Genomic DNA, 18,695 nt, shown 5'->3' with positions numbered 1-18,695 from the left:
CCCGCCCCCCGCCTCATTTAACAAAGTGGGGGGTCAGGATTTGGAGCCGTTTTAGCTGCAGGATTAAAGACCAAGAAGGAAATTGCCACTTCAGCCACTTGTGAGTCACATGACCTGAGACAATCTAAGGTTCTGGGAGGAGCGCCATAATGTAATTAATGCCTTATCCTTTTGACTCCGCCCATTTGTAGAGCTCCTAAAACAACACAACGCAGACGACAGCGAGGATGAGCTGTATTCTTCACCTCCACATTCCCACACTGCTCAGAACTGTCTGCTGATGCACCTAATAATTATCATTCACAGCTCCCTAACCTGAAGAAGTGTAAAGGGCTGTATTTATAAAGCACCTTTCTGGCCAACCAGGCCACTCGTCTGTGTCCTCGTTTACCCGTCCACACACATCCACGCAGCACTCTACTACATCTTTACAAAGCTCACCTGAATAAATCATTCTATAGAGAATATTCAGTGCTTTAGATCACATTCATACCCCCATGGGCAGTTCAATGTCTTGCCCAGGGACGCTTCGACATGTGGCACACTGGTGGAATCGAACCTTTAACTCTGTCATTGAACGGCGACTGCTCTAACCAACTATCCTGTAAACACAATCTCACCACCGTTTTAATCTCTTGATGGCTTATGAGAGCTGATTTACTTCACCAGATTCAGTAGAACTGCTGTTAGTCTCTAGTCCTTTTTCTTTTTTGTTTTATTGCATTGTTTTAGAAGAGCAGCAGTTCTGTTTTTAAATTATTTTCTCTGTTAACTGTTCTCTGATTGTCAGCTGAAGTTTATTTTTTATTCTGGTTTACGTAAATCTTTGTTTGCCACCAGGCTAAACTTTTGACGGAGATGCTGTGGTAATAACAATGTAATAGTTCTGAAACTATTATGTGTTTTTTTTCCCAAAAAATGAAAGTGAAAGTGTCTTTCCTGTCTTTTAAGACGTGTAGGTTTTGTTTCGTGCCTTTCGGAGATCTGATCTGCTGCTCAGTGACAGCTGCCGTGACTGGCTGGAGCGTTTTGCGAAACGCGTTCACCAGACCTGCCTGGTGTTTCTGCTCCACTCGCCTCCAGCTACTCACTTCGGCGTAGCTTCACTCTCTGTGCAGATGGAGGGCGGGGGGGAGGTGGAGGTGGGAAGGAGTGTGTGAAGAAGGAGAGCTGGCTGACTCCAGAGGGAGCTGGAGGAAGAAGTGAATCTGGCAGAGGGAGAGGGAGAGAGAAAGGGAGGGATGATGAGAGAGCAGGTATAGGGAGACAGTGTGTAGTGTTGTGGTGCTGCAAGTTAACCCCGATGGGACGAGCGCCTGTGGGCTCAGCCTTCCAGCTTCAAGCGTAATACCTCATGGCCGGCAGATTAAAGGATGAAATCTGAGGGGCGAGCAGCACAACTCAACGTGGAGCAACAGGAGCAGCCATGAGGAGCAGATCCAGCCTGCGCCGCCACAGCGAGAGCTGGTGTCCACCTGTCAGCAGCTCCGAGCTCTGAGGTGTGTGTGTGTGTGAGCAGTTAGCTGTACGTTTGCCTTGCTGTCCCTCCAGGCTGGCTGCGTGTCCGTCAGTGGCTTCTGCTGACTGTGAGCTTTGTGGCGAGGACTCGGAGGAGTTCCTCGGATGTGATTTGAACAGGACAGACATGGCGAGTCCACTTAAATCACCTCTCTCAGTGTGGGGGTTATGACTTGCTGCCACTGGGTAAATAGATTTAAATACAGCAAGTGTTAATAGGATTCTTCTGTTTGTTTTTTTAAGTTTGTGTATGAGTAAATACACAAAGTTATGCTGCTGTGGTTTAAGAATCGAGGATGAATTTAATGTTAAAGCTGTGAAATAAACCTGTAAGAAGAAAGCGTTTACTCCAGGAGTTTTTCAGCTACATTCACGTGCAGTTCTGAAACGTGGGTACGCACTCAATGTAAACAAAGCAGTTTTATCCACCTACGTACCAATACATCCAGTTTATCTGCAATCCCAAACAATTTTTTTCATGGATGTCGCCATTTTTGAGCTTATTTTAAACTACTTTTCTGAAGGTAAACAAACACAAAAGATTTTGCTCACAGAATGACGTCACAGTGAGCACCTTTAAATATATGACCTTTAAATTGTGATCTTTTATTTTAGTTTAACACAAAAGTCCAGCAGAAAGACTTGACTTATCCGTGCTGCAGAAGAATTTTATATTATTTAGAAGAAAACAGATGATAAACCTTTAAAAAAGACCTTGTGATTCATTTTGTATTTATTAAATATGAGCCTCAGAGCCATTGTTCAAGTCCTACTTTTTTGTCGACAAACCTTTCAAAGAAGTTTCAGCCATAATTTGAAAAATGTCTCCTCTCAGCAGAGACATTTCCTTGTAATTTTGGAGGCACGACAGCTTTATTATCATTTATGAGTTCCTTCAGGCAGCATCGTCTTTTTCTTGCTGCTGTTTCTGTTAAACTGGGAGGAAGAACTTTTAACAAATGATGCATTTAGATTTTTTTCAACAAATATAATTCTTTACATGTGTGAACGTTCAGGAGCAGTAACTGTGTTCAGAAAAAAAGTTATATTCAGTTAAACTGAGAGAAAACAACTATTAAATAGAAATATTTTGGGCCTAACAAGCATTAGGGAGGAAAAAAGCAATTTTTGTCATCAAGGGGAAATTGTAGCACTGTGAAGAAAACATTTTAGAACTGAAAACAAAATTCAAACTGTACAAAGCAGTAATTCATTTTTCGTTTTGCTGAGTTTATTTTGTACATTTCTGAGCAGATCTTGTTGTTAAAAGCTGAACGACTGAAGCTGTTAACATTTATGTATGCAGCTTAAATGAGCGCTGTAAGGTGACTTTGATCCTTTAAAGGAAATAGTTTGAATCTCGTGAAGTTTGGTTCGGTGTAAAAGTAATGAACAATTAATATCTTACCTGTGGCAGATAGCATTTTATAGCTTTTCATTCAAACTCTGTTTTATAAACTTTTAAACTTCTGTCAAGATCCCATTAAAATACTCCTTCAGGATGTGCCTCAGGCTGCACCCGGGGTGCTACAGCTAGCTGCTGCTGCGCCTATTTGGGCTCGTAAGGAATCACAAAATCCTATGTAAATAATTAACTCCATGTAAATAAGAATTCTCTGTTATTCAGTCAGAATTAAACTGCTATCTACATCAGATAAGATATAAGCTTTTTATAGATCCCCACTTAAAAATATCTTTTTTTTACATCTTTATTTAATGTTCTAGTTCACGTAGCACATAAACCCTTCTATCAACAAGCCAAAAAAAAAAAAAAAGCAGAGAAACGTTAGCAGGAAGGCTGTGGCTTCCATTAAAGGCGCGTGCGTTTCCCCGCTGCGGCGTCACGGCGGAGAGAGGCAGGCAGGTAAATCCTGCTGAGTCCTCGCACGCCGAGCTCTGGGAGCGAAGCACAAACAGCCACCTGAGCGCTGCATACTGAGATAAAACGTTTAGCGCCGCCGCCGAGCAGCCGCTTTGTTCGCTCTGCAGCAGGAGTGCGAAAAATATGTGGTTAGGGAACAATGAAGAAGAGCCGATTCAGTGCTTGTTCTCCAACAGGCTCGTGGCTGAAAGGCGTTTGATGATTTCAGACTCATATCTGCGAGAATAAAGAGTTTAGTACAACTGAATGTGAAAGTGTCACTTTTTTTTTTTTACAAGTAATAAATGTCTTTTTGTGCATAAAACTTTTGAGACGGCAAACCTTTTTAATAAAGAGCAATTTTCTATAATCAGGGGTGTCAGTTTTAGTGTCTTTCAGCTTTTTGGTTTTCTGTTTTCAGCCTCAGTGCTCATGTCAGTGTCGTGTTTATTTTTACCTGAAGCAGCAGGTGTTTACGAACAAGTCCTACAAGTACAATACTTGTACTGTTGATGAGGGAGTCACTGTTGCTGCTGTCAAACCGAAACATGAATGAATACGGTCATATTTTACAGCATGAAGTTTCATCTAATACCACACAATGTTTACAGCTACAAACACCTGAAAACACGTCGGATTTATGTTCATAAATATAAAAACCAAAAGTTGGGCAACTATTCTGAATGTAAGAACAATTTTTGTGTTTTTTTGATTGTATTATCATGATTACTCCTTTACAGTAAAAGCTTTTTGTTGTCCCGTTTTTAAATTAGTTTTTTACTTTTGCATTTTCAGAACCCAATCTAGTGCTGGAATCATCAACAAACGTTTGTTCCAGGGCCAGAGTTGATTTTAATAATTCGATGCAGACGCCAGCCTTTGATTAGCCATCTTTCAATTATGAGTCGTCTCTTATTTGTTTAAATGTTTTTTTGCTGCCGTAAACAGGCGGAAGCTGTCCTGTTGATTTTGTTTCTCCGTGTTCTTCTATAAAATTAGGAAGCGTTACCTGTGAGTCACTATGCATTAATTACAATAAACAAGGAAATAAAATGAATAGTAAAAGTACCTGACATGAGAGTCTCAAATTACGCAGCGTTAACGCCTGAAGGAAGGTATTGGGCCTTGTGTTTTGTTCAAAAACAAGATGGAAAGGTTTTACTTTCACTTTAGGGTTGTTTCTTTAGACACAAATGAGTGATCAAAGTTGCCGCAGAGTGTGGAGAAAAAGGCAGAAGTCTTCATTTAGGCTAATACCTAACTAACAACATACCATTTTACATCAGTTTTCAGGCTTATGAAACCATTGTTTCTCAAAAACAATAAACCAGTGTGAAAGGACGCTACTGTAGCTAAAATTAAACCTCCACACCTTTGCATGAGACCGTTTGTTTAGCTTGTTGCTGTTTTTTCAACCGAGCAACGTCCGAGTGGGTGTAGACGGACCGTTACACGCCGATGATGCTCCGATTGTATCGGTCCGTCAAACGTTCACTGAACTCCCGGCGGAGCGATACATTCAGCAACATTTAAACGATCTGAGGTTCAGTGTTAGCTAACGTAGTGTTCTTTCACTCTTTCCTCTTTCTCCACACTCCTCGTGTTATGATTGTTGCCACGGCTGATGAGGTACTAACTACTGATAACTTCTGGACAGAGAATAACTTCAAAAATGAACAGACTATCCCTTTAACCCCGACTCGTACCTGTACAAGTTGTATCTGTGTCTGAGTCGAGTCTTGTTGTGTTGTTAGCAACCGAACTGATCACTACATCCTGATTTTTTGATGATTTTCTAACTTCACGGACCCAACAGAATGAGCTCGTGGGCCAGGTCCGGCCCTCACGCCACCAATTGATGACTTAACGTGATGTCAAATTTCCACCAATCAATTTTTTTTTCCTCCAAGATCTCCAAGAATTTCTCATTACATATTTAACAAGGGAGGAAAGAAGTCTGAGTTTCCGACATCACGGCTGTATGTTATAGTTTTAACTTTCTACAAGAGCTGTTTATTTAAATCAAATTTAATTTAATAAACATTTTATATTAATTAGAAAAAAGCAAATGCTTTACTTCCTAACTGTGCTGACATCCGAATCATTTATTCATTAAACCTCATTAAACACACACACCCTGTTTCACCGTTTAAACAAAGTTAATTTGTCCTTTATAGACTTTTAGTCAAACTACTGAAATGTGTCCACATCCACCTGACAGGTGTTAAAGACCATAACCAGAGAGACACTAAAACCCTTCCGGTATTTTTCAGGTATTTACCGAAAAGAGCTGGATCTATTATTAATCGGAGCAGAAAGTCCTTGAAAGAAGCACGTTCGTTACTATTTGAAATTGTTTGCTTTTCCGCAGAGAAATGTCATATTTCTGCACGCCGACCCGCTCCTGCTGCACACAAACAAGCAGCGAGCCGCTAATTCGGTTGAATTACTTAATCAGCTCTCTCTTTCTCTCTGCAATTACCACAGAACAGCTCATTCTTTCAGAAGGTAGGTTTGGAAAGAAACTTTTGAAAAACAAAGTTGTGCTAGAACAAATTATAATTAAACAAACAACCGGCGTGGCGGTATGCTATTTTTTTTACATTTCTTTTTCTTTCTGCTGCCCCTGCTCGGTAATTGCATGATTACATTTTTGACACTCGCTCTCGTAAACAAATGAAAAGCTGAAACGACTCCATCGCGGGGCTCTGGCTTGCATGCTGATACGTGTGTCTGCTTCGCTTTGCTTTCGTTCGAGACAAAAAGGGGGAGTGAGTTGTTGTGCCCGGAAGACGCTTCTCTCCTGTAAATCCTTTTATTTCTGCTCCACGACGTTTGAGGAGCACTTTGGAGGACCGTAGGTAGAAATAAACGGTCTTAATCCAGAGAGGAGGCAGGGGGGATGTCCTCCTCGTAGAGAGGGGGTCTCCTCCTGAATATTGTTGACTTGTTGCTTCCTCTCTGAGACTTCAGGGTGTTTATGCGATTAAGAGCTTACGGCCAAACCAGAAATTAGGTTAATTCAGATTAGTCGAATCTGTTGTTGGTGGAAAAAGGACCACCAGCTTATTTTCATCCACCTACCTGGATACTCCACCCTGTTACACTTAAAGGGTTCATTTTTGTCATGTCTGTGTTTATTTGTCAGCCAAATATCTCATGAAGCTCTCAGAAAGTAATCACTGGATTAACTTCTGGAGTGAACCCCATTCAAGATGGCTGCCACAGCTAAGCCAACATAAAGACGACTAAAACTCAGTGAATTTTTACAGAAACTGAGCTCATATTTGGTGTGGTAGTGACTGAGCATCATCCCCTGTGCATACTTTGAGCTCTACACATTGCAGCGTACGCCAGCGTAAAACTTTGGCATTAACTCTCGGCATCAAACCCGTCTGTCTGTTAGCAAAATAATCCATGAACCACCAGGAGGACTTTCCTGAAACTCTCTGAAGGTAAACAGGCAGTCAGTCATATATTGAGCAAAAAAAAAAATTAAAAATTGGTAGTACAATACATACTCTGAGCATGTTTTCTCAGCAGAAGGTAAGCTTAAACTCTGGTGTGAAATGTGGTGGTGGTGAGGAGAGGTATGCATTTTTTGAAGGAATGCTCGGCCTTAAATTTTCTTTTGTTTTGTTGGATTCACCGCTGATAGTTCAGCCTGAACATGCAGACGCAACCTTACCTCCCATTCGCCCAGCTGGAGCTGTAAATGTGGTTATGCTGCACTTACAGCACATTTAAAAGGAGCAGGAGACGTCAGTGATCCTTACAAAGTACACAGACAGCACAAGTAATACGAGCTCCAACATAGGTGTATAATCGCTCGCCCTCTGTGTGATTTATGACCGCAGAGGATTTCATTTCATATTTTATCTGAATAGTATCATTGTGTTGGAGGCCAGATCATCTTTCGTTGGGTGAAAAATAAAGTCTCACGACAGACCTGCTTTTGAACCGATGAAAACATCCTGTTTTTTTTTTTGTTGTGTCCTTCAAGCCCTTTATCAAAGCTTTAATACTGTAAAACCCGGCATTATAAAAAGACAGATTTCAGTTTTTCTGTGCAAAACTATGTTTATTTTATCTTAAGGAAAAATAATCTGCTGAGGCACTGAGCAGCGTGTTCCTGTTTGGGTGTGAAAAAACAAAACCAAACGGTTGGGCCTTTGTAACATGAGCTGAATGCGCTGAGACACAGCCAGCCGGAGTGTTGAGAGACGAGGAGGAAACGGCAGCTAAAGGGACAAAAACAAACTCCGTCATTCAGGTGAATTCAGGTACCCGGGCTGTCTGGGGGCAGATGAGTTCGAGTGCAGAGATGTCCGTGGGAGTTTTGTTTTCTCGCCGAGGGTCTCCTCAGGAAGACTCCCGTCTGCTGCATCGCCACACGTCCCTGACATCCGGTCAGGACAGGACGGAGACATAAACAAGGTTTTAAAGGCCTCGTCAGACGAATTCATTACGGAAATGTTAATTAGTGTTTTTCTAAGTTGAACACACGTCATCAACACTCTGAGCCGTTTAGATAAAAACGCTCAATTTCATGCGATGTCACGCCTGGAGCATGTGTTAGGGATGACTCTCGGCTACTACCACGCCACATTTTAGCTCAGTATTTGTAAAATTCACTGAGGTATAGCCATTTATGTGTAGATAATGTTGATTAGCTGCAGAGGCCATCCTACACTGGATTGACTCTATAATCTAATCGCTTGTGGACGTACATCCAGTGGTTCTCTGCATTAAAATCCGTCCTTTGGTTCGCTAACATTACAGAAAAACAAGCACACAGACATGGGCAAAAACACGATGGCTTCACCGTCAGCGGCAGACCATGTCAACAAATAAATACCCTACCAAACACACCTCTGTTTGAGCCAACTATCAACTAACTTTTTAAATAATCACTCGATATAAACAGTTCATTTTCTTCCAAAAATCAAAATCGGCAATTTTAGTTTTGCTCATTTTATTTTCAACAGTCAGCATTGCCATTTACAGCATCCTACAAAATAAAATGTAAACAAAGACTTGTGAATTAAAGTATAAAATGTAAAGTTTCTCCTCCAGCACAACAAATAAATCAAGCGAAGCTCTTGCTGTTTGTTCATTATTGGTAAAAACTACCAAATTCTGCAGATATTATTTAACATTTACCTACACTTTTCATATTATACTTTTAATTATATTTATTAATTATATGTATGTCCTAAAACATCTTACTTTTAGCACGTAATTGTTCAATTACCCCTTGTACCCACTAATTAATTTCCCTTTTGGGTGACTTAGATCAAACAACAAGCTGCTGCAGGTCTGATCCTCTTCGTGGGATCGCAGGAGGAGGAGGAACAAAGAGGCAGGACGAGTGAGACAGGTGTGGCAGGTGAAAGGAAAGGTGCTGCAGAAACAGGACAAAGAAAAGAAAAAACATAATAATAATGCCAACAAAAATACAGGGACGTAAAAAAAAGGCTGGGGAAAGAGTCTCTGGTGGACAGAGTTTGACAAAAAAGACCAAAGAAGAAGGAAAGACGAGACGTTATTTCTACAATCGGAGGCCGATGTGACGCAAGGAGCAACAAAGACAGAAAGTAAAATATTCTCTGAGGACGAAAACCTTTTTAAAAAGGAAAGCAGAGCGGACAAAATCAAAACGTTTCCTTGAAGGACGACGCTGCAGTGAAAGGCTGCGTATCGCCCACTGCCAGGGCGGCAGGCCTGAGAGGGGCTCTCCAGCTGAAATCATTTCAAATAAAACACAAATTTTAAATCTATTATTACTTCCTCCGCGTAAATCTTGGACCTATCCACGGGAGCAACCCAGACTCCTGGCGAGGATTGAATACCCTCATTCTCACCCCTCTGTCCGCCTTGCTCAGAGGTTAGAATTCCTCCGCCGGCCTCGTGTGCGCAGACACGGCTCCTCGCCGCGTACAGGTGGGCGCAGTCAATATTAGCTTTTCAAATGAGCACGGCCGCCCGGAGATATTTAAAGGCCCGAAAATTGAGAGGATTTCTTTTTTCTCTTGGCAGGCCTCCTTCAAACCAGCGGCAGACAGCTTGGTTCGCGTTCGACAAACATTTAGTAACTTGGGCCTGTGGCTGCCGCTGCAGCGCGGGGGCGCCTGGGTTCAAGCTGAATGCAAACAAACTGGACGTTGGCGTTCGCCTGCCGCCTCACCGCCCCGGTCGTACGGCGGCGCAGGCAGCCGCCGAACCAAAACCCAGAAAGCTGCGGACAGGCAGCAGCACATGTGGCAGGGAGGGCATGCGCCGTGGGCCTCTCCCTGCGCCGGAGACACGGAAAGACTGAAAGCGGCGGCGCTCTGGTTAGCCCGCGGCCACAAGCACACTGAAAATGAGACCTTGAAGGATTGCTGAGAGGCAGTGTCACTTTTTCCGCCACATGTCCCTTCAGAGCGCTTCTTTTTGCATTTGAGCATTAAAGGCCTGGCATTCCTCGAAGGAATTCATCTTATGTTTAACAAAAAAAAAAACGAGTTATGATGGCCGTTTTTGGTCAAACCTCGAAGATAGCATTTTGTGCCATCCCATGTGGTATCCTGGGCGATGTGTTAGTGCTTGGAGTGTGTGTTTGGGATGACTGTCAGCTACTACCACACCCAAGTTTTAGCTCAGTATCTGTAAAAGTCACTGAGCTGTGGCCATTCTTGTGCTGGGTCATGAGATATTTTGCTAACAGACAAACAGTTTACTCCAAATGGTAAGGTTTGAAGCAAAGATGTTTCACAGTGTGTTGCGCTGGAGGCAACAATCAGCTACTACCACGTCAAATTGTAGCTCAGTTTCTGTCAAATTAGCTGCATTGCAGCCATTTTGTGCCTCCTGAAGTCACTTGGCTGTGGCAGCTATCTTGACTTGAACAGAGTCCAAAAGTTAAACCAGCTGTAGACGTCAACTCAATGATTAATTTCTAAAAGTTTCATTAACGTCCGGTCAGCGGCTCGTGAGGTATTTTGCCAGCAGATTCCAGTAGTGACCAGCGAAGCTTTAACCTTCGTTTGATCGCTTAGCGCTCGAAGCGTAAGGCCCGGATCAGCCTCGGTCCCTCAGCAGATCCTCCGAGTTAGAAAAGATGCCGCCGTTTGGCGTCGAGGTTGCATTCGGAGTAATTACACGGCCGAAATTGAGCCCTTGGAGTTCGGAGGCTGTTTACGCAGACAAAGCTGAATAAAAAGAGCTTTCAGTTTCTGCACGCAGCAGCTCAGGGGTGCCAGCATTTGAGGCTGTTTAGAGGCTCTCGGTTGGCTATAAACGCGTTTTAGCAATTGGCCGCGTTCTGCTTGCCATGTGGTTGTTTACTACGTGGGAATAGGTGATGTGTTTTGCTCTTGTTTGGATTCCGGTTGCCAAAAGCGCTCTTTCATCAAGCCACTCGCTTCAACCCACCATCAGTGACAGAAAGCTTCCGGGCCGCCGTGTGGAGCGACACTCAGGGAAATGTTAGTTGGCTTTTCTTTTTTTTTTGATCTCTCTCTTGCTTTTTTAACCCGCTGTTTATCTCTGTGTGAGAGACACTCGACAGAGATTAGTGCTGTATTTAATGTTGAAGCTTTTCGACTGATAAATCACTGACTCGGATTCAGAAAAACATGTCACATGTCTGAAATGACGCTGTTTTTATTGTCTGTTTTCGCCTGCGTCTGTGCGTCTCTCTGTTGCCGAAAATACTGAGTGAATTTAGGTCAAACTGTCAGAAAGCAAATACTGGATCTACTTCTACAACTGATTAACCCAATCCAAGATGGACACCACAGCCAACTGACCAAAGAGAACATGAACATGGCCTTAATGTTGTCAGGTTAAAAAGTATTGTGCTAAAATTTGGTATGTTTGTAGCTAAAGAGTCATTCACAACACATACTTGAAGCGCTACACATTGCGTGAGATCTTTGCTTAATAATTCAGCATTTACTGTTTGTCTGTTAGCAAAATATCTCATGAACCACTGGATGAATTTTAATGAAACTTTCAAGATTTAATGATTGGATGAGCATCTACAACTGATTAACTTTTGAAGTCAATCCAATTCGAGGCTGACAGCTCAGGCAATCGACTTTAGCAAACACAAAAATGGCTCTAACTTTTTTTTTTTTTTTTTACACATATTGGGCTAAAATGGATGTGGTAGTAGCTGAGAGTCCTCCCCAACAGATATTGTAAGTGTGACATTTTGCTGTATTTCCTGAGATTGCAAAGAATGTTAATTTCAAGGTTTGATTTCTCAACATAGTTTAGATTTTCAGCATGAAAGTGTCTCCCATCGACCATTAATTAAGTTTATTTTTGTGAGAGTTTTGTAAAAAAAAAAAAGTCCCATTAAATCAATGTTAATTCTCAGTATTTTGGTCAAACCACTGAAAATAAAGACTGAGGAGTCGTGACCAGGCGTCCACATGAATCCTCAATCTGTCCTTGAGCAGCTCATTTGGAAAGCTTAATTAATTTGTTTCCTTTTGACGGCTGGATTGTCTTTTTTTTCTGTGATTAAAAAGGAAAAAAAAACAGTCTGATCCGTGAACCTTTGCACTTGTTTTGCGTTTAGACAGACAAACTTGGATGGAGGAATTCGTGTCAGTGTCTGAGCATGTGGGTTTAAGGTGCAGGAGAAACAAAACATGTGTGTGCCTGTTTGTGTTTCCCCAGAAGAACGCTTTAAAGCTTAAATCCTCCTCTCATTACTGCTGCTTACTCCATTTCCTCTTCCACTTCAGCTCCACACATCTGTCCTTTCACCCCCGACGCCTGTAAAGCATCGTCCAAAGCGCTTCTTAAAGGTGCTTTGAAAAGCTCGGCGGTCAGCGCCGAGCTGGACTGCGCTCGCTCACCTTAATGTAGTTGTTAACAGCTTGTGGTTACGGGTGGTTTGTGTGGCTTTGCTTCTCGAGCTGACAGACGCGCCGGAGGCCGTGGAGCTCCGGGGCTGAAAGGGAGCAGGAACACGGCCGACTCTGTCTAGGGCTTTGTTGGAGATATTTAGATTTATTTAAAAGATACTTAGTGCTGGTTATCTTGACGTTTTAGTTTAGTCACTTTTGCAGTTTTAGATTTTTTTAAAAAAGTGTAAAACGACACGTGTGCGAATTGAAAAAACTGGAAGAAATGCTCAAAAAGCAGTATTTATCAGATAACCCATCAACTTCATTTGCAGACTCTGTTTTTATTTTTTTTTTGTTACATTTACGCCTCATAATGATAATAATAAATATTACAGATGTGCAATAATGTTGCCGTCAAACAATAAAAATCAAATGTAGTTGTGTATAATTACAGGACTGTAGTTTAGAGAAGATGATCACACCTTGTTAAAGCGGTAGTTCAGATCCTTTGAAGTTGGGTTATGTTGACACGGTTATAAACAATTAATACCTTAATTGTTGTGAATAACTTTTTGAATAACCTGCGTTTGGAGAGAATTTATTTTTGAGCAGACAGACAAGCTAACGACTAGTCAGTTTTGATTTTACTCGATTATTCCAGCAGAAATATTGTGATATTCTTGCAGGAAGTGCTCCAGGCTGTACCGGAGGTGGTCTGTAAGAGTGGTTTCGGGCAGAAGCGCACTCAGGAGTTTTCACTGCAGCCACGGGTGGCAAGGATGCACTGATTTCTTAACCGTATTTCCAAAAGTTAAGAAGAAACTGAGTTCAAATGATTTCTTACCAGGAATAGATGCTGGTTTGTTTCCTTTTGGTCTCTGATTGATACGTTCTCCATATGTTGGTAGCAGTAAGTCCCCTCAGTATTTCCCCCAGACAAGCGTTTGTGATGTTTTTCTTCTGCGTGGTCATTTTTGTGCGTTTTATCTTCGGCTCCGATATCTCAGATGGGAGAGGTGTGTGTGTTGCAGCACGTCACAGTCAGCATCTGGACCGCGAACCTTCGCGGGCAGGAAAGATGCCGAAACTTGCGGTGCACGCAGACTGGACACGGAAACGTCAGCAAATCTGTTTCCACTTTATAAAACTGTTGAGATTAGAGTTGTTTCAAGGCAGCGGCACACCACTTTTGTCTTTGCCCCGCTTTGACTCGCAAATCCAATCAGCATTAAAGTTTTTTATTTTTTATTTTTATTGTTTATAACCTTTCCACTGAACCCCACTTCAAAACATCGGAACTATAGCTTTAAAACTAAAAAGTGTCTAACCTTAGAAGGAGTTGAAACTATACCTCAATTTCAAAACATCAAGCAGCTTTATTATAATATATCTGTATTATTGGCTGCTGGTCAGAATAAATGGAAAATGTCTTTTATTAGATATTAATTCAGTTTATTTAGATAGCACCAATTTACCACAAAAATAATCTCAGAGCTTTATAAAAAAGAAAAACAAATCTAAATAATAAATGTAAATGTTATGCATCCTTAGTAGAATGGTTTTATTAGTTTGGTGTGACCAGGATCCACTGACTGCTGTCTAATAAACGCTCACACCAATATTCTCTGATTACCGCCACAGTTTGTTTACGTCTACATACAGGATAACACAGCTCGGATTCTGCATTTCTGCCCTCAACAAGACATGTTGTTGTTGTTTCTTTTGCTGCCCGGCTGCTGATATTACAAACGTGCACACAAACTATATTTGGAGTGAAGTTTGCTGGCTTTGCCGTTAACAGATTACCGTAAGTGTGTGTTAGTTTGTGGTCCGGGTCCGTTAAATTCACTCCGTCTGTGTCTCTCATCTCCGCAGGAGTCGGAAGATCCAGATCCGGAACATTCCCCCTCATCTACAGTGGGAGGTCAGTTGTTTGTGTGTGTGTGTGTGTGTGTGAGACAGCGCTGCCCTGGTGAACGGCACCAGGCGGCGCATAAACCAGTTTCCTGCCGATGAGTCACCGGCCTTTATAGTGTAGCCCTAAATGTTTGTGAGCACGTGTTTACGTCCGTGTTTGTTACCGTGCCGACGACACTGTCAACATCTGTAACCTTGCGGGGGTCCGAGTTGTTTCGTTTCTGTGTGAGCGTGTCTGTCTTCATGCCTGCTAACACTCCCACTTCACTTTGGGTTTATGTCTGCATGTTGTCCGCACGCTACAGGAGAACTCACAACACTTCGCCCGGGAATTAAAAATATCAACATCAGCAGAGGGGGAAAAAAACAAAAAAAAAAACTTGTTTGACAGATCGTGACAAGTTGCCAGATTCTACTTTTCTGCTGGATCAATGCAAGCCAGCAGGTCCAAACCAAACAAAAGGCTGTAGTTTTCATTTCACTCACTTCTGTACTTTATCTGCACTACTTCAAAATAATTGAAATAATTGCAGTTTGACAAATATTGTAATTTAAACTTAAACTCAAAGTCTGTTTTTTTAGTTGTTACTGAAGGAGCGTGAACATCTGGAGCAGCTGTTGCTGAAGTGATAACCTGTCGGAAGGTTGTGTCAACCTGCCCTTCAATAAGACAATAAAATAAAGGCAAAAAAGACCATCTTGTAAAGAAAAAGTAGCTGTATAACATTTTTTAATGAAATACGAGGCTTTTTTGTAGAAATGAGCCATTATTTAGAGGCACACTTTACAGAAAAATTACAAAAAATGTTAATTATTGTTAATTAAACGTGAAATTTGTGAGGTTTTTCTGAAAGTTTTACTAATTTGCTCGTTTCTGTTAGTTGATTTCTACGACTGGGGTTAATGTTTACTATTTAATGATCCTATATGAAAGATTTTGACTAAGCACCAAAGGTTGGGGAGCTACACCAAATTTCATTTGAGTGATTTCAGTTTTAACATTTTGATTAGAGACTGTGTGCACGTGCAACTTTGAGCAGTGGAGTAAATTAACGCACTAATTTGAATAAATAGCAAAGTGCTAATTATGGAAAATTAGAAACAGCAGACAAACAAAAACATTAGTTTTTAAAAAAAACAAGATAATTTGTATTTACATGTAAATTAAATCGAGCACATCTCTGCCATCTATCAGTTTTAATGATTTCTCACAGACTTACCGTGATGATAAAAACTTCCACTACTTTAGTTTTGAAAGAGTTTGATAATGTAAAAACAAGTTGTTCAGTCGTAGAAAGTGAGCACTAAAAACTTAATTAAAGCAGAAACCTGCTCATGCCACCAGAACTGTTAAATTGCTGCGCTGATTAAAATCTTTTTATTTGATTAAATATTTTTGACATGAATTTATCACCTCTTGCTCACAATCATAAAAGCTAAACTATACCTTAATTAAAGTGTTCAAAATTAGGCCTATTTACTGTTTTAAAATGTCAAAAATGATTAAATGGTGTCAAATCTTTAGATATGGCACTAACATTTGCTTCATAAAACATTTAGTGTATGCGGGACCTTTCATTGAAATAGAAATAACACTGGAATGGCTGCTGATGATGGTAGGTGAGATTTGTGGTGGCCATCTTGCTAAGTGCTACGTGCTTCACTCTGTGCTGTTTACGCGTCGAAGCCACGCACTTTTAACGCCTTCTGCGTGCCTTATGCTGCGCCATCAGCCCTGAAACTCACAGTATCAGCCTTATTTTACTTGAATAAATATATATCATGCATATTGTGAAAACAGGAGACAAGAGTATTCTGTAATGAGCCTCCCGTCGAGCCCGGTCAAGCATTAGTGGGGTCAAAACACTGATCTGGCACACTTCCACTGTCGGGATAAAAACTACCAAGTGCTGTAATCATTTTAACAAGACCAGTACATAACTGCACTTTAGGTAATTAAGTACTTTGAAGTGCAGATTCTGATAATTACAACAATTGATGGCAAAATATTACACTCTTTGGCTGAGCTTAGGTTTTTTTAATCAGATATTTGTGGTCTGCTGCCTTAGTTTCTGCCAGAATTTATATTTGGCTCCATTTTACACTTTGGCTTGCTCCAGCGTCACTTGAACATGGCCCCACTTGTAGCAGCAAACCTGTTTCATTGTGTGTCGCTGTTATACAGCACTGTGCAAAAGTCTTGAGCCATTCATTTCTTTTTCAAAGGATTTTATCTGAACTTTATTGGCTTTTTCCACTCATTTCTAATCCAGTACCTGAACATTTTCAGAGGATGATTTATGTTTTTGTCACTTACCTCTGACCTATGAATTCATTCAAAGAGGCTCTTAGAGTCACTGAATAAACCAGTGTTGTATCCACAACATACAACAGCTTAAAATAAATCTTTAGACACTTGTTATAAGCACGCTGTTAATTTGTTCTCATTTATAAATAATTAATTCTGTGAAGAATAGAACAGATAACACAATTTGACAGACATAAAATAGTATTTTAGCACCAACAATGTGATTCCTTGTTTGATTTGTTGGACTTTTTCTCCTTATTTCATTTCTTATACTGTTCATCTGCTGTAGATAGTTTTTATTTTTTTTAGATCTGATGCATCTTTTCTGCCTACCACTTGTTCACGCTGCTCGTTTTTAAGCACCTACAGCACAATATGATGTCATGGTCAAGGACTGGGCATAAAATGGAAGAAAAGTCAGCCAAAGTTTAAGGAAAAACTTTGAAAAGTCTTCTGAAGGCCTGAAGAACTGTAGCTGAAAACCACTGTAAAAGATTACGAGACAGTCTGACTCCTTGGACACAATGTATAAACTAACAGGGCATGCTTCTGCAAACATCCTACTGTACATTATTGGTGTTTCTAACCTAAAGTTTTGTCTCTTCCTCAGGATTTGGACGGCCTTCTAGCTCAGTATGGTACTGTAGAGAATGTGGAACAAGGTACTGAACTCATCTTCTTGAATACCACACGTTTCATCTTCATGTGGCTCCAACTGTTCAATACACAAGTGTCTTTTTAGCATCAGACACAAACTCCCAGACTCCCCAGTGAGTCAGGTCTCCCTGTGTGACTTCACTTCCTCATTACCATCATCCCACACATCCATTATCTAAACATAACCCATCTCTGCATATGAATCAGTCTTCATCATCTTGTCTGTCTTTGTGCGTAGAACTTTGACCCGGAGACATGATCGTTTGAATTAGATGGAGCCCCTAAATCAGGTCTGCCATCATGGATTTCTTAGACTCAGCGCATGGATTGAAGTGGGCAGACATGGCAGACATCCAGTGGTAATGCGCCTGTGTGTGTTTGATTGTTGCGTCTCTTTTGGGATGCTGCATTGTGGTTACGGGCGATGACACCGAAGGCGCCTGCGGTGAACGCTCTGCACTCCCTGATTGGATGTGTGTAGATCATTTTGCACACATGCATGAATAGCAGAGACAAGCAGGCGGAGAAACAAACACCTAGAGGTGCACACACACACATGGGCACACACTCTCATTCATTCACGGTGTTTCTCTGTGTTAAAACAGCCAAGACCAACTACCACCCACTGTTGTCATGACAGGTGCTAAAAGAGAACCCAGCAGAGAAATTACTCCGCTCAGACTTTCCCAGACGCTGCTGTAACACAGTTCTCCTCATTGTCTACCAGACACCAGCGCAGCATTTCCTCCCCTTCTCTCTCCGCTCAGCTGGGCTTCACAAGCATCACTAGTTACTGTGAATGACCAATATGGCCACCTAAACGTAAATGTGGACCCTCCTAGTTGCGGTTTCTGTCCAGCTTCCTGTCTTCCTGTCTCTCTGTCTCTTCCCTCGACTTCAGTTCATGCACTCTGGTCATGAGGACGTGTTTTCGGAGAAGCGCTGTGTTCGTGTGTGGCCTAATGAAGGGCTGCTTGTGGGGACACAGTGCCAGCCTCCGTCCAATCACCCACCCCAAGCCAACTGGGGCGCTCTTACCGGATTTGACCCGTTCAGTTTTACCCAGAGGCGACAGCTTTTAATGTAGACACTTCTGTGATGTTGCTTTTTTTTTCCTGCATGTTTTGGTAACTGCACTCACGATTACAGTGCGCTGAAGTCACCATTTTGACATTTAGGAGGTTCAAAGAGATCCATCATTGAACAATTAAAAGCCTTCATTATACCAGATGATAGTTTCTCAAAAAGTGGGGTATTTTATTATCATTATCACCACTTCTTTCTTCACCTACAGGCATCATGTCTTTAGAAGAAGCAAATTAAAACACTGAAGTGGAATGAGAGATTCACTGCTCAAAGAAACAACAAGGACGTATAAAAAAACTGGAAATACAAATCTTTGCTATCTGGTGTTTAGTATTTATTGTCTTTTATTTAAAAACTGCACATATCAGGTATGCCATTTGCTATTGATTAAACCTCTTCCTATCTTGCTTTAAAAGTCTTAAATGGTCAAACCAGTATTCAAACTGTTGGACTGATTATATAATTATCAAGGCAGATGAGGGTTTTGTGTTGCATTACCTGT

The 18,695-nt window shown here is 41.3% G+C and overlaps 1 protein-coding gene across 3 annotated transcripts in view; it reads left to right on the top strand.

Annotated features, from left to right (window-relative positions):
• The window catches only part of igf2bp2a (insulin-like growth factor 2 mRNA binding protein 2a), a 50,589-nt gene that overhangs the window by 14,710 nt on the left and 17,184 nt on the right, over positions 1-18,695 (top strand). For all 3 annotated transcript variants that reach the window (XM_037976142.1, XM_017424446.3, XM_017424447.3), the window contains exons 3-4: positions 14,101-14,149; positions 17,061-17,112. In XM_037976142.1, the coding sequence (XP_037832070.1) occupies positions 14,101-14,149; positions 17,061-17,112 (101 nt within the window). The remainder of the gene's footprint in view (positions 1-14,100; positions 14,150-17,060; positions 17,113-18,695) is intronic.

This window comes from Kryptolebias marmoratus, linkage group LG6, assembly GCF_001649575.2.
Source record: "Kryptolebias marmoratus isolate JLee-2015 linkage group LG6, ASM164957v2, whole genome shotgun sequence".
NCBI lineage: Eukaryota > Metazoa > Chordata > Actinopteri > Cyprinodontiformes > Rivulidae > Kryptolebias > Kryptolebias marmoratus.
The sequence above is the reverse complement of the archived record's forward strand: the minus strand, read 5'-3'. Positions and strand labels throughout refer to the sequence as shown.